Raw genomic sequence first — 24,533 nt, forward strand, 5'->3', positions numbered from 1 at the left:
AATGACACATTTCTCCCAGTTGATGATACCTCCTGCCTCTTGGATGCAGAAAAACACATCCTTGGAGATGTCGGCAGTCCTCCACAAGATCACAAGAGTAAATGAGGACATCATCCAGGTAGGCAGGTGAAACAACCTGAGACATCACATAGGACTTTGTGAAGAAAGCATTGTCAGGTCTGAATGGTGTTGCAGAGTTTGAAGAGCATAAATGCACTTTTGAAAAGATTGAAATTGATGATTATTGTCATACATTTTCAATAAATTGCCAGCAACCATCAAAAACTTGGTTTCAGATAAAGTACAGTTTAAACAAAGTTAGAAAGACTTTTTGATAGGCAACGCTTTCTGCTCTATAGATGAATATCTTAACAGGGAATGTTAGACAAGCTTAAGTAAAAATTTCTGTTAGTCTTCAGTTTTGACAGCACTTGGTCACAACAGTCAAGATTAGATATTTTTGCCACACACGGCCTGAGATATCTTGTCACAGTTCGTGCGGATACCCCCATAGGAGGTTTGAGTCCTCCCTGGTGCATGGGTGTGTGTGTTGTCTGTAGCATAAGTTTAAGTTAGATTAAGTAGTGTGTAAGCTCAGGGACCAATGACCTCAGCAGTTTGGTCCCATAAGACCGTACCACAAGTATCCAATTAGGTATTTTGTGTATGAAAAATTTATTAAAAGTGCATAACTATGTTACATTCTTACAGTGTATTAATTCTGTAAATATTAACAGTTCAAGTTTATTGTAATGTATTCACTTATCTTGACAATCTCCTGACAAATGGTCAGGGAAGTGAGTCTTATATTCTGATGTTTTATGTTTTTTATGTTATACTTTCTGACATCTTCCACACCCATGAGAATCATCTTGTTTTGGCTGTATGGAATGAAAACAATCTAATCTAACCTTCTCCACATCCTTCAGGGCAAATGGAATCTGTGTAAATGCTTTTGCACAGTCTATCTTGCTGAAGATGGTTGCATTTGACAGATTGCGGCTTATGTGGCAGAAGCCGGCAGAGCGGCAGAAAACTGTGGGGCCCTTTATCATTGCAATGTAGTGCAATAGTGTACCTCCCATGGGGTGCTGGAATGGTGGGTAAGTAGGGAAAATTCAGCAAGAAGGTCACCAAAGTGGACAGAATATGCTTGTGGTGAAATGGGTAGCAGTGCAGGATTTGCAAGGAATGGAACAGGGGGCATGCTATCAATGATACAGCAATTTGCCAGACTGAAGAGGCCATAGTGGGTGACAAAGTCAGCATGAAGGATGGGGTCCACAACATTGGTGATGGTAAAGGTCTGCCGAGGCTGAGGTTGATGGACCAGGTATGGGAGCAGTAGGTTGCAATTATGCAGTCATTTGTCATGGAGAGGAGGAGGGGGGAAAGGGGCCAGAGGTGGCTAACAATTTGGGGTCACAGATGATGATATTGGATCCAATGTGAAGTAGAAGTAGGTAGGCTGTCAGAGAGGAAGATTCCAATGATCATGCACAATAGGTGCTGAGAAATAGCAAGAAATAGCAAGCACCTACTGCCGGCTGCTGCTGGTGTTTAGACACCATCACATGGTGCCCAACAGTTTGCAGCATCACTGCCAAAACACTCTGCCATGTGGACTGCGGTGGACAAATGTATGAGCCAATTCACAAGAAGCAGCATTTCGGGAATGATATTAAGCTCAGAAATTGCAGCTACAAGGCCCACATGTCTAACCATTCTTCTGGTGAAAATAGTGTGCTTGTGCACTGAATGTCTGATGTAACTATCCAGGCTACCAGCCAATATTTCAGGGCACTGAATCTGGACTGTAGTGGGCATTTTTTTTTTTTTTTACCACATTCCTGTGCCCAACGTTAAGTTGACACTACAGTGTGACATCTCTTGTAGTAAACCATGCCTATACAGTTAGTATAAGTTCCACAAGACAGCCTTCACCAGCATCCACTGATTACCATATCTGGTGGCCTATACTATGATCAAATTGCTTACAGACCACTTTTTGTGGCCTTCCATGCAGAAAAATGAAAATGTGTAGCTGCAGTCCTGTGCCCTGAGCCAAAAGAGAAAGTGGGTCACCACATGTACAAGATGAGTCACTAACTATTGCCACCTAGAATAACTCCAAAAGTATGATAGGAGCTGAAAAGTTTGTGGGACAAATGTTGCATGAGACAACGGGGGCCATAATATAATGTTGGTTTTTTGTTGCTAGGTTGCGTCATGTCAGAAATATGAAGGTCAACTAGGTTTTTTTTTTTTTTTAATGGGATGCTATAGTTTGCTACTTACTTTCTGATAGTGGCTATCGAGACAAATCCAATGAAGTTTAACAGTAAGGTCTTTGAAGATCAATGAGTGTCAAAAAGGTGGCACGAATGTCCATTTGCAGAAGGTGCTTGAAGTGATGACCATTGGTATAGATGCGGTACTGCAATCTTCTTATCATGGACTGAGAGGTATTTCTTATCACTTTGGCACTTATCGAAGCACATGCTCTGATAACTCTCTCTTGTATATTGTGCAAATAGTAAATATTTGCCGAATACAGTGTATCCATATAACGTACCATTGACATGTAAACACCATTTGATGGTTTCGCAACACAACCCTAATAGTAACAGTAAGACTAGTATCGTCAAATCAAGTGAATATGAATGATGTATTCCTTCGAAGAACTAGTCGATATGCTTCTCATTTATGGAGAAGGCCAACAAAATTCAGTGAGTGCTAGAGACTTAGACACTGAAAGATATCCTCAACGTATTCACCCTACACATCATACATTTAAATTTTAAATATGTGTATGATAAATTGAGAATAACTGAATCTTTAACGCATCGGAAACATATCCAGCAAAGGAAAGTTACTGACGAGGGAACAGAAATTGATACTTTTGCCACTGTGGTTCGAGATCCTTGTGTTAGTTCGCATCAAAATGCAAGGGAATCTGGCATGAGCCAGAGTAGTGTTGTTCATGTTCTGCATCGCTATAAATATTATCCTTATTGTATCAGTCTCCACCAAGAATTAACTGGTATGGAATGTATGTGTCGCATTGAATTCTGCCAATGGGCGCAACATCGGATTCAGAGGGATGACATATTTATTAATTTGATTTTATTTACTGACGAGGCTATCTTCACCAACCAAGGAAATGTTAATTTGCATAACATGCATTATTGGGCAACTGAAAATCCATGTTGGCTCTGGCAAATTGCACACACCAAAAGCCGTGGTCGGTGAATGTATGGTGTGGGATCCTGGGAGGACGTAATTACAGTCTGCTATTTCATCAAAGGAAATCTTAATGGTAGGAAGTACACCACATTCCTGCAAGAAACATTAGGTCTGTTATTGGAAGAAATACCTTTAGGAACAAGGAACAGAATATGGAGTCAACACATGCCAATGAAAATATGGTAACCATTAAATAATTTTGCATTATACCTCCATGGAACTGAACATACTTTCTAGTTTCAGAATGTAAAATGTGGACTACAGACTTTAGGGAGACTGTAAGAAGTTTACAAGCATGTACAAAAGTTATGAGAGAGAACACTACTCTCATTCTTTTTGCTATTTTCACGGTTGATTTCCCTTTAAATCTTATTTTATATGTAGTCAAATATTTATAAGATAAGTTGATACAATTTACACTGAAGTCTCAAAGAAGCTGGTATAAGCATGCATATGCAAATGGAGAGATACGTAAACAGGCAGAACACGGTGCTGCGGTCAGCAAACCTATGCAAGATGACAAGTGTCTGGCACAGTTCTTAGATTGATTACTGCTGCTACAATGGCAGGTTATCAAGATTTAAGTGAGTCTGAATGTGCTGCTGTAATCGGCGCATGAGTGATGCAACCTAGTATCTCCAAGGTAGCAATCAAGTGGTGATTTTCCCAAACAACCATTTCACAAGTGTACCATGAATATCAGGAATCCAGTGAAACATCAAAACTTCAACATCACTGCAGCCGCAGAAAGATCCTGTAAGAATCGGACCAACAATAACTAAAGAGAATCATCCAACATGACAGAAGTGCAACCCTTCCACAAATTGCTGCAGCTTTCAGTGTTGGGCCATCAACAAATGTCAGTGTGTGAACCATTCAATGAAACATCATCGATAAGGGCTTTTGGAGCCAAAAGCCCACTCTTGTACCCCTGATAACTGCATGGCACAAACCTTTATGCCTTGCCTGGGTCCGTCGACACTGACATTGTACTGATGATGACTGGAAACATTTATCATCCATGAGTCTCATTTCATATTGTATCAAGCAGATAGATGTGCATGGGTATGGAGACAACCTTATGAATTCATGTGCCCTACATGTCAGCAGGGCACTGTTAAAGCTGGTGGAGGCTCTGTAATGCTGTGGAGTGTGTGCAGTTGGAGTGGTATAGGACCCCAGATAGGTCTAGATATGACTCTGACAGGTGACATGTACGTAAGCATCCTGTCTGCTCACCTGCATCCATTCATGTCCATTGTGTATTCTGACTGACTTGAGCAATTCCAGCAGGACAGTGCAACACTCCTCACATACGGAATTGCTACAGAGGGGCTCCAGGAACACTCTTCTGAGTTAAAATACTTCCACTGGCCACAACTCCTCAGACATGAACATTATTGAGCATATCTGGGACGCCTTGCAACATGCTGTTCAGAAGAAATCTCCACCTCCTCGTACTCATATGGATTTATGGACAGCCCTGCAGTATTCACAGTGTCAGTTCCCTCCCTCACTACTTCAGATATTAGTGGAGTCCATGACACATCATGTTGTGGCACTTCTGTGTGCTCGCGGGGGCCCTAATGATATTAGGCATGTGTAGCAGTTTCTTTGGCTCTTCAGGGTATTTTGTATTACTAATGCTATAAATGGAAGCTGCAAGTAAATGACCTTACCTTAGTAACCAATGACTCCAACGAATTGCTTGAGCTCTTTGGAGATGAGTATATCCTGGCATAATAACATTAATATCATCTTGTGCTTTCTTAATAAAAGTCTGAAACATAATTACACATTCAGTTCCAATAAAAATACTTGTTGATTTACTAATGGTGATTTCCAATATTTTGAAAGCTAAACTTTGAGTAAGTTATCGTAAGCAACCTAAGTGCACCAACACTTTAAGGTCTGTTTGATAGGCAAGTTGTTGTGTTGTTGTTGTAGTCTTCAGTCCAGAGACTGGTTTGATGCAGCTCTCCATGCTACTCTATCCTGTGCACGCTTCCTCATCTCCCAGTACCTACTGCAACCTACATCCTTCTGAATCTACTTAGTGTACTCATCTCTTGCTCCACCTCTATGATTTTTACCCTCCAAGCTGCCCTCCAATACTAAATTGGTGATCCCTTGATGCCTCAGAACATATCCTACCAACCGATCCCTTCTTCTTGTCAAGTTGTGCCACAAACTCCTCTTCTCCCCAATTCTATTGAATACCTCCTCATTAGTTATGTGATCTACCCACCTAATCTTCAACATTATTCTGTAGCATCACATTTCAAAAACTTCTAGCCTCTTCTTGTCCAAACTATTTATCATCCATTGTTTCACTTCCATACATGGCTACACTCCATACAAATGCTTTCAGAAACGACTTCCTGATACTTAAGTCTATACTCGATGTTAACAAATTTCTCTTCTTCAGAAACGCTTTCCTTGCCATTGCCAGTCTACATTTTATATCGTATCTACTTCAAACATCATCAGTTATTTTGCTCCCCAAATAGCAAAACTCATTTACTACAAGTGTCTCCTTTCCTAAACTAATTCCCTCAGCATCACCCAACTTTACATTCCATTATCCTCGTTTTGCTTTTGTTGATGTTCATCTTGTGCCCTCCTTTCAAGACACTGTCCATTCCGTTCAACTGCTCTTCCAAGTCCTTTGCTTCTCTGACAGAATTACAATGTCATCGGCAAACTTCAAAGTTCTTATTTCTCCTCCATGGATTTTAATGCCCACTCTGAATTTTTCTTTTGTTTCCTTTACTGCTTGCTCAATATACAGATTGAATAACATCAGGGATAGGCTACAACCGTTTCTCACTCCCTTCCCAACCACTGCTTCCCTTTCATGCCCCTCAACTCTTATAACTGCCATCTGGTTTCTGTACAAATTGTAAATAGCCTTTCACTCCCTGTATTTTACCTGTTTGCCTTTCCTTAATCTATCTTCTAAGATGAGTGGTATGGTCAGTATTGCCTCACGTGTTCCAGTATTTCTACAGAACCGAAACTGATCTAGGTCTGCTTCTACCAGTTTTTACATTCGTCTGTAAAGAATTCGTGTTAGTATTTTGCAGCTATGACTTATTAAACTGATAGTTTGGTAATTTTCACATCTGTCAACACCTGCTTTCTTTGGGATTGGAATTATTGTATTCTTCTTGAAGTCTGAGTGTATTTCATCTGTCTCATACATCTTGCTCACCAGATGGTAGAGTTTTTTCAGGGCTGGCTCTCCCAAGGCTTTCAGCAGTTCTAAGAGAATGTTGTCTACTTCCAGGGCCTTGTTTCAACTAAGGTCTTTTAGTGCTACTCTTCATGCAGTATCATATCTCCCATCTCATCTTCATCTGCATCATCTTCCATTTCCATAGTACTGTCTTCAAGTACATCGCCCTTGTATAGACCCTCTATATACTCCTCCCACCTTTCTGCTTTCCCTTCTTTGCTTAGAACTGGGTTTCCATCTGAGGTCTTGATATTCATACAAGTGGTTCTCTTTTCTCCAAAGGTCTTTTTAATTTTCCTGCAGGCAGTACCTATCTTACCCCTAGTAATATATGCCTCTACATCCTTACATTTGTCCTCTAGCCATCCCTGCTTAGCCATTTTGCACTTTCTGTCGATCTCATTTTTGAGACGTTTGTATTCCTTTTCGCCTGCTTCATTTACTGGATTTTTATATTTTCTCCTTTCATCAATTAAATTCAATATTTCTTCTGTTACCCCAGGATTTCTACTAGCCCTTGTCTTTTTACCTACTTGATCGTCTGCTGCCTTCACCACTTCATCCCTCAAAGCTACCCATTCTTCTTCTACTGTATTTCTTCACCCATTCCTGTCACATCAACTATATGTAAAGGAAGACAGCATACAAATGTCAGTGATAAAGACCTGTTTTTCTGGCAGAAGAGTGCAACAGGGAAATTCTGAAAGTGTTACTTGACATGCATTCAAAGAAACATGCTCACAGAAACCTGCTTAAGGGATTCTAAGATCTGGCTGTCAGGTTGGAAGTTAAAAATATACTTCATCCTCCTAAACATCAATCCCATAGTGGTTGTGGAGATAAAATTAGAGTAATTACAGCTTGCACAACTGCATTATATATTCTCCCATACTCCATCCATTAATGTAATTGGATGCATTATTAACATACTATATAATGAGAAGTACCTTCAGCCACACATGTTCTATGGTGATTCATAGATTAAAGATATAGATGTAGATGTATAAGTAGATAAAAGTGGAAGAACATTGAATAGATGAATAAAAATTTTGGTACCCTATGGGTTGTTACTTTGCAGAATCTAACAACCTACATATATGAACGATCACTAATCAAGGCTGGTCATTTCCATTTCCATGTTCATTTAAAATATGGTTTCATCATCTGTTGGCATTGTCCAACAGCTCTGGAGGCTTTCAGAAATTAAAGGAAAGCTACTGTGGCGGAAATGATAGATGATAGTCATCTAAGCTACTATTCGAAATACTGAATACGAAATATGAAATCATACCACTGTCATGGATTTCTGGTATGGAGGTTTTAATGTACATTAAACATAATGTATAAACTGAAAAAAGAAATTATGTGCAAAAGACATGTGGCATATTCAGTCAAAATATTAGACTATGGCTGAACTTGCTTTAGAGACCAGCTAGTACAAAATTACGCCAGTAAAGTAAATTTCATTTGGGAATGAAATTGTACAAAACATTCTCAGAAAATAATACATACAATCTAAATTAATAAATACAAAAGCAATTGTAGATTAGTCACAGTATATGTTCAACACACTACAACAATCCTGTTAGTGATTAAACTCTATATTTCAGTCAACAGTCCAGTATTGTGCAATAAAATGTACTACATATAATTCAATAAGCAAAACAAATAAATAAAATAATAAACTTTCTGTCATTATGAACTGCAGCAAGATTAATGGAAGGTACGTATAAAAAACAATCATAACAAAGAAAGGCACATCCAAACTTACCTGTACAAGTTCATAAAATATTTGCCGGAGGTTTTGAATATGAGACAGAAGCCAGAGTTTCATGTCTGTGGCTACTTGATCATTTCGGCTTCTTCCAGTGTGGAGTTTGGATGCAGGTTCACCAATAAGTTCCTGAATGTTTAACAGCATTTGTTACAATGGCATCAATAATTGTAGTATCCATCTCATGGTCTACAGAGATGTTGAAGATTTTAACAAGACTAGATTAATATTCATGTTGGCACATTAGGTAGACACAATAAGTAACTATTCATAAATGGCCTCTCATTAAAAAAAGAAAAAAGAACAGTGGCACAAAAACTGCTGAACCAAGTGAAAGTAGTTGTGATGTGGAAGTATGACCAATGACTTATTACAGCAAAATGACAAACTCTTCTATCAGACCCACCATAACATTCAAGAAAGGGTGACCTGTAATGCAACAGAGAAAACAGAAATGAGTGACCTTCAAAAAGATAAGACCTTTGATGCAGAAGAAGAAGACAGGAAGGAAATGGTAGGTGTCAGTTATCCTCACAACTTTTTGTGGATTGTCCAGAGTTTGGAAAAACAGGACAGAATCAAAGATTTTGTGAGTGACACTAACATACTATAAAAGCAGAATGTTTTACATCAGTCAGTAGGACCAATGCAACACCAAAATTAACAACACACTAGTTCTTGACAACTATTCATAGATGACAATGCTAAAACATGTAAAACTGTGCTCAGAGATACAAACTTGCAGGCAACTGGAAAACTACAGTTGGTGTGTTTCTCTTTCTAAGCTAATGCATTTATTGCAGTTCTGTATGTCTGTAATTTTTTTGTGCCTAAGGAGTCAAACATGTTAGCTTGTGGTAAGAAAATTTGGGCCCATGGTTCTTTCACAAGACAATATCAAGGAGATAAATTTAGGTAACTATGAAATTTATCCAAGATTTTAGTAACAATTAGGAATATTTTCATGGAAAGAACAATTAATGAGCTGCTCTTTCATGTTAAGGATAAATGCAGCTGAAAACAGTACAGGATTCCATGGCTAGTAACTAAGTAACTCCAAAATCAGGCCCAGAGGTCCACACAGTGCCAACTGCCCAGTGTCATCCTCTAACATTTGGTATCATTTAGATTTGATTTGGATGGGCATGGAGTCAGAACACTATTCTCATAGCCTTTGTAACATTTCTGAACACTTGAGTCACAGTTTCTCATTCTATTATCTTCTCCTCAGTACACCTTGCTAGTCTGAGTGCACCTTGTTCCTGACCTCCCACCAGAGAAAAATCCTTAACAGTGCTGGAATTAAATTTGGGTCCTTCTCATTGCAGTTGGACATGCTGATCACTCATGTTCAGAGACAGATTTATAGCTAATAAGTAAAAAATGTGTGGCACCAGATGTTATTTAGCACTGGAGGTACACAACAGATTTCCATAAATGGGAAATAATGAACATCAATCACAGACTCAAACATCTTTTGAACATGCAGTCATGAAGCCTAAGACACCATTCCTCACAGGAAAAAGGAGTGAATGTGACACCAGATGATTTTTTCACATTCTTGTCCCTGCCCAAAATATTGAAGAGTAAAGATATAAACCTAGATGATACAGTAAACCATTTGAGAAGAGATATACCAATGTCACTAATAATGTCAAAGGCACCACCATTTGGTTGGCTGTTAGTGGGTACAAATGTTTTCTGCCATTGTGAGGTAGTAATAATTGAATTCGGTGGCCAATGATGAAAGCTTCATCATTTCTGCCAGAGGTATTAGGTTAGTGGATAAGTTTGTAGTCATTTTGTTTTGCATGTTGACATTATGGTTGCTATGGGTTTATTTATCAATTGCCATTTTTTATTTTTAGTTCACTGTTGCTATTTGAGTTAACATATTGACTTTTTGTCATTTGAAGATAGTGTGTGGAGCTGAGTTCAATAGAGGGGTGACAGCAGCAGAAGTGGACAGAAAAATTTGTGCTGTGTATGAGGATAATGCCAAAAGACAAAGTTTGGCATGAAAATAGTTTTCTCAATTTAAGGGGGATAATTTCGACAATAGTGACTCTCCATGTTTGGGAATACTTTTGGAGTTTGATGAAGATTGTTTACATGCATTAATCCACAATGATCCGTATCAGTATACATGAGAACTGGAAAATGTGATGAACTGTGATCATTCCACCATTGTGTGACATTTGAACACAAAGGGCAAGGCTCAAAAACTGGGTGTATGGGTATTGCATACTCTAAGCCATATGTGAATCTCTGCTCATCAATTGACTCATGAACAACAGTGCTCATTCCTATTCTGTATCATTATTGGTAATGAGAAAAGGTGTCTTTATGCTAACATAAGGAAAAGAAAGGAATGGTTGAACCCAGACAAAGCAGCAAGCCCTCTCCACACAAATACCAGTACATGCCCACAAGAGATAATGTTATTAAACATATAACACGTCAGCCTCAGTTGCAAATAGAAACCAGTCTTTACCTAGGTTTCAGCCAAAATAATTTGGCCTTCTTCAGAAGCTATTGACACTAAACTATTGCATGCCAAAGTTTGGCCATGTCAAGTATAAAACTATAGCACAATAGTACCTAGTTATAAATCTACATTACTTAACTGAAGAGAAATAGCAGGGCCCACTGCACAGACGTGTTCGGTGTGCCGCGAGAGCTGTGCTGGAACTAATTCCAGCAAACAGATATGTACCGAGCACTGCAGATGGTCATGCACATGCATATTTGGTAATATGGATGCATAAACAGTAGCTACCTTTATGTTAGGAATTGGATTAATATAAGCATGTAAACTGTTGATGGCATAATCTGTTACCGGACTTACTTCTGAGGAGAATGAGAACTCTATAAATGGATTTGGAGCCCGTAAGAAAGACTAGCTATTACTCAGAAAAATTATTCCTCAATTTTGAATACATTACTATTCGACTAAAGAAAGTGGAGTCAGGTGTCGGTGACCACAAAGGCACCATAACATCAGGACCGGTGAAGCAAAGGTTGAAAACCTTCGAAAAAGTTCTTATTTCTCAATTGTAACTGGTCATTAAGTAGGTTTTCTTTATTAAGCAACAGGTGTTTAAAGATTTGCAACTCCTCAAGGATATCAATTTAATAGCTCTGTGTTATTTGGTGGATTGGGAGCATGGGCCAATTGAACAAGGTGCTTGGCAAAAGCCACGCGTGCCATCACCACTTCTTGTGAGTATATGTTCTTTATATCTAGCAGAGAGGGCTCTCCCTGTCTGGCTGATGTAATAACTCAGGCAATCACTACAGGTAATGTATTCAAAATTGAGGAATAATTTTGCCGAGTAATAGCTAGTCTTTCTTATGGGCTCCGAATCCGTTTATAGGGTTCTTGTTCTCCTCAGAAGTAAATTTGGTTACAGATTACATCATTAACAGTTTATAAGGTTATATCAATCCAATTCCTAATATAAAGGTAGCTACTGCTACCACACATGCATGTGCATGCCCATCTGCAGTGCACGGTACATAGCTGTTCACTGCAATTGGTTCTGGCACAGCTCTCGTGGCATACCGACCTCGTCCGCACAATGGGGCCTGCTGTTTCTCTTCAGCTAAGTAATGTAGATTTATGACTGGGTACTACTGTGCTATAGTTTTATACTTGACATGGCCAAACTTTGGCATACAGTAGTTTAGTGTCAATAGCTTCTGAAGAAGGCCACATTATTTTGGCCGAAACCTAGGTAAAGAGTGGTTTCTATTTGCAACTGAGGGTGATGTGTTACATATTTCATTATCACAGTTACTGATGGGGCAGCATGATGTTAAAAGATGTTGGAATAATTATGGTGTGGTGTGGTGTGGTGTGGTGTACTATGAACGGCAGCACAATATGGAATGCATTTCTCTGCAAAGAAAAGTGAAATAATTGTCACAACAAGGAAGACGAATAGGCCAAATGTGGATATAACTTGTGGAGGGGAAAAACTACAAGTGGTAGAGAACTTCAAGTACCTGGGAAGCGTGATTGAAAGTAAGGGGGGAAACGCAATGGAAATAAATGAAAGGTGCAGAAAAGCAGGGCAGTTCTACAAATGCATTAGGGGGCTTATTTGGAGCAAGGAGGTGCCACAGAAATCCAAGGGAATTATATACCGAACCTACTTTGTCCCCATATTGGCATACGGAAGTGAGACATGGGTAATGCACAAAAGCGACAAAAGTAGAATACAGGCTAGCGAAATAAAGTTCCAGAGGAGCAGGTTGGGTGTAACAAGACGAGACAGATTGCGAAATGTGTATGTGAGGGAAGGACTAAAGGAGGAACCAGTACAGGACAGGATAGAAAAATCAAGACTGCAGTGGTATGGACACATGAAGAGAATGGATGAGGGAAGAATTCCAAAGAGGATGTTTGATCTGCAACTGGAGGGGAAGAGGCCCAGAGGAAGACCAAGAGATAGATGGGTGAAGGGAGTGAAGGAATGTGTGACGAGAAGAGGAGAGAACTGGACGAAGGTGGAAGAGGGGGAATGGTGGAAAGACAGAACACGATGGAGAGGCTTGTGTTCCCGACAGACCCAGCCAGTGGCTGGAAACTGTCCAAGATGATGTATGTATGTACTATGAATTACTTCCCTGAGGTGTAACCATCACTTCTGACACTTATTGTCAAAAACTGAGACATCTTGCAGATGCAATGTAAGAACAACAACCAGGAAGACTGTGTGAAGTCATGGTACTCCACAGTAATGCCCACCTGCATCCTACTAGACTGACAAAAAACATACATGTAAGAATTGCGTTGGGAAGTCATTCCACACCTACTTTACTTACCTGATCTTTCACCCTTGTATTTTCATCTTATCCTCTGTCTATCAAACAGTCTTCAAGGAACTTCCTTTCAGGATGAAAATTCACTCCAAATATGGCTTGATGATTTCTTCGCCTCAAAACTAAGTGATTTCTATACTTGCGGAATCAAAGAGTTACTTACCCAAGATTGTCATACTGTCATAAATGGTGAAGGAGAATATATTATTGATGACTTAAGTCTCTGTTATGTGTACCTATTGTGTTCATTAATAAGGATAAAGGCTATGAACTTATGCACCAACCCAGTGTTTTCTGGGAGCTCTATTTCGTTTTGGCTGATGCTTTTGTTTGTTCCTTGCTTAATGTTCTTCAAAATTATTTTTGCCTATTCTGAGAATAGTTTTTATGTTTATGTTTATATGTTCCATTTCTTAGTAACAGCTTGGAGGATTTTGCAAAATTTGATGGTAGTGGATTACAGTTTGTTGTCTGGATTAAGTGGAGCACATTATTTCTAGCACGTACTTTAATCCCAGGAGCCATGGGGGGAAATGTCAAAGTTACTTAGAAATACATGTAAGAACAAGTTAAATTTTTACTCGAAACTATCTGCCTTATAAAAATACTTTTTTCCTATGATCCACACAGTTTGCCATTTTGTACTGTTAACATTTTACTATCATTGTCAGTTAAACCATTTACTGTTGGTTTTACAGCTAAATAACTGTAGGTTCTTGGATCTAAAAATTAATTGTGAATGGCTCTTACACTATGTCCTTAATCCCTGTTAGGAAATTTCATCATGGGAAGTAATCCAAAACTGGACATCAACAACTTGAAGTGCTCTCTATCAGTATTATCTTACAGAAAAGCAACATCAAAGTCTTCACAAACAACTATTCTCTGTTTCAGTCTCAATAATCTTATTAAAACAATCTCTAGCTACTTTGTAAAGCTTCAGACATTTCCGGTTGGTGGGCTGTAAATTGTCAGTACTTAAGCTTGTGTGTTTTCCATTCCATTATTGCAGCTCAGCTTTCAAAGAATTGTTCAACACAATATTCATTTACCTGAAGGACTTGGCACTTAACTACATATTCTGTATTTTTTGTATATAGTAACTCTAGCTTTATTCTTACTAGATATTCAATAATATGATATCCATCAAGATATGTATCCATCAAGATGAATTTGTTCAGTTTCAGTTGTTCTGGCGCAAAGTTCTGATACGCACACAAAGTTTCCTGACATTAGATCTGTTGTTCTGTTTTCCTTTATGGATATGAGACATTCATCCTGTTTTCATGGAAGATTGAAAATGTTAATTTGCCTGTCCTACAGTTTAAACTTTTCACTTTTTACCATTTTTCTACTTAGTTGAGAGTATTCTGCACTTAGTTTTACATGACTCTAAAGTACTTTATACCTGATAACCTTACCTTCAGCCTCCTTTCAATAGCTGTATGAATGTCTTCATCTGAGCTCTTTATTGTAAACCTACTTTCTTGCCATTCTTTACATATCTGTAAGGAAAAGAATAAATAGAAACATAATTCGAATGGAGTACTGGAAATAAAAACCTGTTCATGAAATGAAACTGAAGATATCATTCAGTAATTAGTATAAGAGTCATATTGTTTTATATTTTATGTTTTTTCATACACAAAATCAATTACATCAATCAAAATATTACACTGCCTTGAAATTCTCTTATGCACCAGAGTACTAAGTACTTTCCAGTGGAGAATACTGTACAGAATGTCTTCCATTAAGAACAACATTTACATTTTGTCTTCTTCAACTGCATTTTGATCTTAGACTATTGACAATGAGGCCCTGCTCCATATCAAATAATAAGTTAAGAGGACCCAACTCAAAGTGTTATACATAACCACTGCTTACCCCATGATTATCATCATGTTAGAGTCATCCATTGTTCCTATATATCAGTAAATATGGTTCCACTAATCCAAAATAATGTGTTACACTAAACTGATATCTTATGTTACAGTCACACTATTTCCATTAACTGTCCGCTTCTCTGTTTATGTGCAGCTATCTGTCTGGTCTTCCACACTGTTACATACAGTTCTATATTGTATCACATTCTCTGGAAACATTCATCTAATTGTATGTAAATGTTTGTTGTGCAACATTGTCTTTCTTGCTCGATCAGTCCACGGGTGTACTGCCGGTCAATAGTGTCCAACGGGCACAATATTTCAGCGATCAGACATGTTGCCATCATCAAGTGCACTCACAGAGTAAGCTCCTGAGCGTGGGTGGCCGTATTAAATCCTCTACCCTCGCAAGGCATTATCTCGTGGTCTGCACCCACATGTCAACGGTTGCTGAGATGCTGGCGTCAGCATCTGTAGTGGCATCGGTGTAATTGCATCGTCTTTTTAAAAAGATGCTCAGCAAAGGAAACAAACAAGTGACTAGGGCGGATGAGTCAATTACACCAATGGCACCATGGACGCCAGTGCCAGTGCCTCAGTGACCGCTGACGCATGGGCACGGACTGCACAGAGAATGCCTCGTGAGGGGAGGGGATTTAATATGGCCGGCCGCCCTCAGGAGCTCAGTTCATCAGCACACCTGTCGATGGTGACATGTCTGATAGCCGAAATATTGTGCCTGCTGAACACTATGGACTGGACATTGCCTTTCTTAATAGCTGTCCATGCTGTCCACTGACTCATACACACTTACCCACTCAACTGTTCACAGTTACAACATCAAAGCAAATCTTCAGACATTTTCAAAAGATCAGGAAATATATTAACAAAGAGAAGCTGAAACAACTTCTCTGGTCTGTGATAACCACCAAAGTCTTTTTCTTGTTCTGTCTTATTTATTTATTGTTAATGTACCGCTATCTACAACTATGACATGTAGAAATGTGGGAGACATGTTTAGTAGAAATTATTTTTTCTGATGTATATGAGACTCTTACAGTCACATGTCATATTGTTTGCTCATATGAAAACATTCTCACCACATCAATGACAGTTTAACAATTAAAAAAAGAAAGTGATATAACATGCCCTCTTTAAATCAAGTACAGAAAACTGAATGTTGTGAATCTGTCCATTTATTTCTTTATGCTCTGTGTATGGAATAATACTGCAACTTGTCACGGAAAAGGTTTCTCCATAAATGCAAAGTTAAGAATCCATAAGAAAGTCTTGGTATTGTAAGACACTAGGCAGCACAAAGTGAATACTTTCCAAATCAGTAGTAAATTACCAATATCAATGAAGTACTATCTGAAAGAATCTGCATAAATATTCAGTCATATCTTAATAAAATTTAAAAGTGGTACAAAGATTGGCAACATGCTTTACATGCTCAGAAATGTAAAATTGTGCCCTTCACAAAATGAGAAAACATAGTATCCTATGATTATAATATCAGTGAATCACAGTTGTAACTGGCCAACTCTTACAAATATCTGGAAGTAACACTTTGCAGGGATATGAAATGGAATGATCACATAGGCTCAGTTGTGGGTAAAGCCGGTGGCAGACTTGGATTTACTGGTATAATACTGTGGAAGTGCAATCATTCCACAAAAGAGATTGTTTACAAACTACTTGTGCAATGGTTCTTGAATATTGTCCAAATGTGTTGGACCCATACCAAATAGGATTAACAGGGGATATTGAACATATATGGAAAAACACAGCACATGTTCACAGGTTTGTTTGATTCATGGGGGAGTGTCATAGAGATATTGAAGGAACTGAACTGGAAGACTATTGAAGATAGACGTAAACTATCCTGAGGAATTCTGTTAATAAAATTTTGGTATCCAGCTTTAAATGATGGTTCTAGGAATATACCAGAGCCCTTATGTATCACTCACATAGGGATCGTGAGGATAAGATTAGAATAATTACTGCATGCACAAGAGCATTCAGGCTATCATTCTTCCTGGACTCCATATGTAAATGGAATGGGAAGAAACCCTAATAACTGGTAGAATGGGATGTACTCTCTGCCATCCACCTCATGGTGGTTTGCAGAGTATAGATGTAGATATATATACAGGGCTTCCCACATAAAACCGATATGCCTCATGTACCAGTTAATCATCTTTATTCGAATCACTTGCCAAGTGGCCTGGATGGCCATGAACAACAATTCCAGCATCTCTTATAAACAGGTAATTACATTTTTTTAACATTACTATCATCTATTCTTTTTTAATTAGTTCATATCGGGTGTGAGATACATGGTTTTATATGGGATGTCCACATACGACTTGTGTGTGTGTTTGTGTGTGTGTGTGTGTGTGTGTGTGTGTGTGTGTGTGTGTGTGTGTGTGCATACCTGTTGCAATTGATGTGTGGTCATTGCAACACCATTAAGATGGCTTGCAACAAATGTCAAATTAGCACAAAGTGTACTATGAACATGGATATGTAAATGATTAGTATTTCATTGCAACAGCATAAAGAAAGTAGGAGTAATGCCATCAACATTCTGTGTAGGAGAAAAGATAGTTCAAACAGGGTAAAATCTCGGATGGAATAATGACAGAATTATGAAAAGGCCGGATTGGTACTTGGCATATAGAGGGGATGCTGACTCACAGACGGGCACAACAAAAAGACTGCTAAACATGTGAGCATTTGGCCAAATGGCCTTCTTCTAACATAGAAAACACAGGCCTTCTTCTAACATAGAAAACACATATATATTCATGCAAGCACAGCTCACACACACATGACTCTTGTTTCTGACCACCAATGCCGAACTACAAACTCACAGTCTTTTTGTTGTGCCTGTCTGTGTGTCAGCATCTCCTCTGTATGCCAAATAGCAATCTGGCCTTTACAAAATATTGTTATTTGTGAGAATATTGTGTCATACCTCATGTATGAAGGAGAAATTTCTGTCATCATGTATCAGAATTTGGCAGCATCAGGACTGTTGTTTACTGAAACTGCTGTTTGTCATTCAAATGACAACAAATCACAGCACAATCATCTCTGGTTCACATAGCTGGTAATTTCTATAGCAGGCATTACATTTCTGATGGGTTACCCAATCTTCAAGACTGTCATGATGCTATCTTTCAACAAGATAATGCAAGACTGCATATTTCCAATGTTATCACGACTTTCCGCAGTACAGAAAGTGTTCAACCCTTGCCCTGGCCTGCACATTATACAGATTGCTTACACACTGAAAATGTCCGGTCATGGGTTTCCAAGCGATTGGCATGCCAACACTTCCAGCCACTGTGACTGATGAACCCTGGCATAGATTTGAAGCAGTATGGAATGATGAACCCAAACCCATCATTCCAGGTCAGTTTACCTCAGTTCCCAGTTTTGTTAGAGCCACTGCTGCAGAGGTGGCAGCATGGTGTACCAAATTTTACACCTACAAATTTAATCAAGCATTCTTCCTCCTATACTGTGTATTCATTTTAAGTAACATTTAGTAATTTGCTATACTGTCTCGTGTAGCAATTTTGATGGCCAGCAGTATATACTCAAAGATCTTAGCAATCAATCATTTCTTTAAATTTTTCCATTGCAGTTGGAGGTAAGATTGCGTATGTCATAGAATAAGTGAAATGTTTAACTCTTAGGGAAAAATTAAATATTTCACTAAGTCAATAATCTCTTGAACATGAAGACTTAACAAATTTCTGAAAGCTCAAGTTTCTACTCTAATCTGACTAATTGTAAATATGAGAAATGTCAATTTACAATTTTTATGGTTCTGCATTCTGCATCTTGTCACCAATGTGATGTCAACTAAAGAGGACTTGCAATATAGCGGTCGAAATCCCCCAAATGGGACCTCCTGGCCAACAATGCCATATGATCACTTTCCTTTGCTTTCCTTTTTTTTCCTCACAGTTTCAAGAAACTATTTGTTTGCCATGTTAGTGTACAAGTGTCTTTTTTTTTTTTTTTAATTGGTTCCTTGCCATCTGAATGGTTTCATCTAAGCTGTCAACTCAGATGCAATGGATGAGCAATTTACTAAAGATCTGGTTGGCTCTGAGCACTATGTGACTTAACTTCTGAGGTCATCAGTTGCCTAGAACTTAGAACTAATTAAACCTAACTAACCAAAGGACATAACACACGTCCATGCCCAAGGCAGGATTTGAACCTGCGAATGTAGCAGTCGCTCAGTTCCAGACTACAGCACCTAGAACCGCATGGCCACTCCAGCCAGCTACTATAGATCTGTTCTTGCACTCCACCAGAAGGCAAAATGAGCTCAGGTCCTATAGAGCCTCACAGACAGTAACAAACAGAAGTTTCCTGAGGGGTGGAAAGAATAAAACCAAATATGTGCAGTCTCAAACATGCCCAACTTTGAAAGAAACCACTATTAATACAGCATACTTGGTAAATACACAAATTTGTAGGACCAATCTTGTTTCAGATGTGTCAAATCTCCTACAAACATTTTTATGGCAGAGCACAAGAATACATCTGTAGGAAACTGCAGATTCACTGTCTTTGAGTGATGGAATTTGATGAATCTGTTCACAATGCAAGGGCCCAGTCTAAGATCAGAAAAGAGGCATGCACTAATAGGCCACACAAATACTTCCTTAAGGTGCATTTACACCTGTGCACCTTGCAACTAGTTGCCTTGCAGCTGTAGCTTTCCCCGCATGGAAGTAGAGGCATCCAGCATGAACACAGGTATGAGTGGAATCATTCACAACCACATCTGATGGAAAAGTCATGCAACCTACACATGTGCCTCTGCTTGTGTAAGGGCAAGAACAGTGACATTGTGACCAAGTGCTAGATGCACAGGTGTAAATACAGCTTTAGTAATGGAATCAGTCTCATTTATTTTGTGTGAAGGTAGCAGGTATCCACACTGAACTTTGCTCAAGGCTATTAATATGTAATACCAATCAACACAAAATCTCTGAGTTATCCACTAAATACCTCCATACATCCCATTAAAAATTCTGAATCTGTGAACCACTGTGTCATTATGAAAGAAATCATCACATTTTTCCAAACTTCTCTTAAATCACAGAGAACATAAATATTTTGATAAAACAGTTTGGGTATAAAAGATAGTTTCCAAATGGCACCTCAGAACTAAATCACATTTTCATAAACACATAGTAAGTGTCTCAAAGGATGGGGTGCATGTCTACACCATTTTTTAATCTGATACCTATGGTCAGTAGAAGTTTTAGCTCTGTAATGATGATGATGATGAACAACAACAACAACAACATCAACAACAATAATAATAATGAACCAAAAGTTAATTTCTACATACTTACCAATTAAAAAACATTAGGTGCCTAATATAAAAATAAATAAACAAAACAATAATCTCTCAGAAACAATCGCCACAACAGTATACTGGTTTATATTTTAATCACTTGAAACAATATTACAATTTAAAATGGTACTGGTAAGTGTTTAACACTATGTTAAACAGAGCACTAGGAGAAAAATATGAAAATTTTAGTAGCTAACATACATTCTGTACAGGATGATGTGACAAAGTAAACAAATGTATTTATAGCTGAAATTAATTCTGGGTTAATGTACAAATATTTGCACCTACTCACTAAAATCTCTAAATTGAGATAAAAAGAATGAAACCAGAATAAATCAAGATTAAATGGTAATTATTTTATGCCTGAGTAAATTGTAATAGTAAATTCATTGGTTACCTCTTGCAGTCCTTTTTTAATCTGGGCTTCTTCATCAGCAGATATTAACCCTGCATGTTTTAATGCTTCTGCATATGCCATGCTTCCCTGTAATAAATTGTATTTTATTGATATTCTTCATTTTAAAAATTGTAATAATTTTCCATTACATTTCAAATACTTGATTTACTTTTTCACAATAAAGTGAGCTAAATCACATAAAAGTCTATGAATTACATTCTCACATTCCTTTGACAAAAATACAGATGATTGCAGATGGAAGAGGAACAGAGGAAGGAGATGAGAATGAGATATAATACCAAATCCAAACATTTCTTTGTATCACAAATGTTGGGGTAGGATATGAAAGTACAAATACTGTATTTTGTAATGAACCATGTTATAGCAGATGAATATAAATCATTTGCAAATATTATAGTAAGCTGTTTTAACCATTTTATGTAGCAAATAAAGGGAATGTACAGTGTTCGATACAATGTTAAAAATTGATGACAGAGAGTATGAACTGTTCAATAAGTTGTTACATTTACACATGCCATTATTTATACTCTACCAAAGACTTTCCTTACCAAGCTTATATCACCAAGATCGTTTCCTTCCATCCTATTCCTTGTGTCATCTGTTCTTTGTTGCTGAGTAATGTTTCAGATATGATTTTACTATTCTTATTGCATATTTAAATTTTTCCTTGTGTTTTTCCTTTCACTTTTGTCCTTACAACACAATCTTCAAACCTATTATCCTCCTGGCCAGGCTCTGCTAGCCTCCGCCCCACACCCACATCCACCCTGCCTCATGACCCTAAATTCACTCATTCCACACTCACACCCTTGTCTCCACAGTCTCATCCTTTCTCTTTAATTGCCAAACCTCCCTATTGAGTCCTCCTCATCACTGTGTACTGTATACAACTATCCCTGCCTGTGGACAGAATAAGTTAACCAATGTCACATTCCTGTGCCTTGCACCTGTTATATGTTCCTCCCAGCTGTCAGCCAACCTTTCTAAACACTTACTCCTACTCACTGCCTCCTTACACACATAATCCACTCCATCTGACGAAACCTTTCACCTCATTCGAGCTGCAGTGCTGGTGAAATGTAGTCACTTATTACAAATGGCTGTTTACATTGTTGCGTGTCTGTGTACTTAACAGCACTGAAGATGGATTTGCTTGAAAGTTGGTGAATTGGACACTGAAGTTATTCATTTCCCTTTGAATAACATTGCAGAGTATCTTGCCATTTGTTTCAAAATTTGAAAAAATGTCTGCTTGTGACTGTGTATGTGCGGATGGATATGTGTGTGTGTGCGAGTGTATACCTGTCCTTTTTTCCCCCTAAGGTAAGTCTTTCCGCTCTCAGGATTGGAATGACTCCTTACCCTCTCCCTTAAAACCCACATCCTTTCATCTTTCCCTCTCCTTCCCTCTTTCCTGATGAAGCAACCGTTGGTTGCGAAAGCTTGAATTTTGTGTGTATGTTTGTGTGTCTATCGACCTTCCAGCGCTTTCGTTTGGTAAGTCACATCATCTTTGTTTTTAGATATATTTTTCCCATGTGGAATGTTTCCCTCTATTATATACATAACTACACAATTATATATAAATAAAAACACTATCTGTCCTATTATACATCTTCATGTACAAGGTGTGCAAGAAAAGTAATGAGACTGACAATGCTGCGAGAGATCTGGCAGTTTTAATGAGACACTCTGCTCTAACATTACCTTTTTTTATAGAAATAGTTCATACCAGGAATATTTTTGAATCTTGTATAGGTGAACATTTTCTCAGCTGTTTAACTAAATGAATTTCATATAATTTTGTATATGATGTATTATATTTCAGGCTAAAATGTATAAAAAGAAATTTTGTTAAAATCAATTTGTACTAACTCTGTATGTATAGTTAAAATTACTCTTCTTTTAGAAATATTTGAAATTATTAAATACTTGGCATACTTAAAATTCATATTATTAATTGCACAATCTAATGCTAATTATTAAATTTATTTCTGGATTCATTTACAAAATAAGGATACAGGTGAAGATGAGGACTGTAATGAAGAAGTTAACAGTGAACCACATGGAGATAAACTGGACTGTGCAAAAGAGATAGGACTAAAACCACAAAGTATTACACTGCAGAAAGAAAATAAACAAAAAGTGATTGAACAGTAAAAATCTGCCCAACTCAATCCAACAAATTGGGACATCGATGTCTCTCATAGGAAAAACAATCAACGGCACTAGTTCAAAAGAAGGCACAGCAGTCCACAATAGTATTTTTGAAACATGTGAACTTCCCTTTATAAGTGCAGCTAAAATTGATCTATTTACAAGGATGAGGAATAGCCACCGAATTAGGTAATAGATGTACTTACAAAATCATTGTCATTGCGAAACCAGGTGCCAGTTTCCAAGCTGTGACTGCAGTAAGCCATGGAAAAGCATTGGAATTGAGCACAAATGACTTATCTATTTTCCTCACTGGAACATATGAAATAGCAACAAACAATACAAAGGAACTCACGATTTCTCTTAAGCAAAGATTGCTTGAGTTCAGAAACACAAATGTGATCTTTTTTCAGTGGCACATCGTCATGACCTACCAAACTGGTCCTGTGTAAATAAAGAGGTACAAAAAGCAAACAAAGACGTTCAAAATACCTGCAGACAGTTTAGAAATGCAATATTCATGGATATAAGTGAACTTGGAAGAAGATTCCACACAAATCATGGCCTCCATCTCAACAGGGTGGGAAAGAAATTCATTCCAGAATGAGATTTTCACTCTGCAGCGGAGTGTGCACTGATATGAAACTTCCTGGCAGATTAAAACTGTGTGCCCGACCGAGACTCGAACTCGGGACCTTTGCCTTTCGCGGGCAAGTGCTCTACCAACTGAGCTACTGAAGCACGACTCACGCCCAGTACTCACAGCTTCACTTCTGCCAGTACCTCGTCTCCTACCTTCCAAACTTTACAGAAGCTCTCCTGCGAAACTTGCAGAACTGTAAAGTTTGGAAGGTAGGAGACGAGGTACTGGCAGAAGTGAAGCTGTGAGTACTGGGCGTGAGTTGTGCTTCGAGTTGGTAGAGCACTTGCCCGCGAAAGGCAAAGGTCCCGAGTTCGAGTCTCGGTCGGGCACACAGTTTTAATCTGCCAGGAAGTTTCAAGAAATTCATTATTTGCAAGATTTTAGAAATACGGTAGAACGTCAAAAACTACACCTGAAGCAGGATATCTCGGTAGCCATACCTCTCAACGACAAATGTGTTGTGTCTAATTCTATAAATAAGAAGTGAGTGGTAACAGAAGTGACATCTCTCAACGCTGGAAGTGAACCATTTATCTCTGTGCCAGATGAGACCAAAAATCATCAAATAGAAACAGCCAATGAGACTGAGCAAGCTAAGAAAATCTGCGAAAATGATGGGGTGCAAGAAATCAACAACAGCACCACTAAAGAGGCAGACACATGGATGAACATCCCAGGAGCAGAAATTTTTAGGCATGTGGTTTCAAGCAACAAAAACGAATACGACTACAGTCTATGCTTACTTGCACACAAAGCAAGCTTCCAATTGCATACTTTGCCCAGTTCCACAGTATTCTACAGTATGGAATTATATTCTGGGGTAGCACAGCTACTAACTCAGTAACCTTCCACACCCAAAAAAGAGCTGTAAGAGCAATGCACCATACAAAACAAACTGACTCGTGTAGGGAGCTCTTTCAAAAGTCTTCCATCCTCTCTTCCCCATCTTTTTATT

General features: G+C 38.3%; 1 protein-coding gene across 1 annotated transcript in view; it reads right to left on the reverse strand.

Annotated features, from left to right (window-relative positions):
• LOC126189214 (argininosuccinate lyase) overlaps nucleotides 1-24,533 on the reverse strand; it is a 63,842-nt gene that overhangs the window by 22,972 nt on the left and 16,337 nt on the right. The window contains exons 4-7 of the mRNA XM_049930924.1: nucleotides 20,758-20,844; nucleotides 14,507-14,590; nucleotides 8,256-8,387; nucleotides 4,926-5,026 (exon numbers count right to left, since the gene is read on the reverse strand). Of these exons, the coding sequence (XP_049786881.1) occupies nucleotides 4,926-5,026; nucleotides 8,256-8,387; nucleotides 14,507-14,590; nucleotides 20,758-20,844 (404 nt within the window). The remainder of the gene's footprint in view (nucleotides 1-4,925; nucleotides 5,027-8,255; nucleotides 8,388-14,506; nucleotides 14,591-20,757; nucleotides 20,845-24,533) is intronic.

The sequence above is a fragment of the Schistocerca cancellata genome, chromosome 1 (assembly GCF_023864275.1).
Source record: "Schistocerca cancellata isolate TAMUIC-IGC-003103 chromosome 1, iqSchCanc2.1, whole genome shotgun sequence".
NCBI classification, from domain to species: Eukaryota; Metazoa; Arthropoda; class Insecta; order Orthoptera; family Acrididae; genus Schistocerca; species Schistocerca cancellata.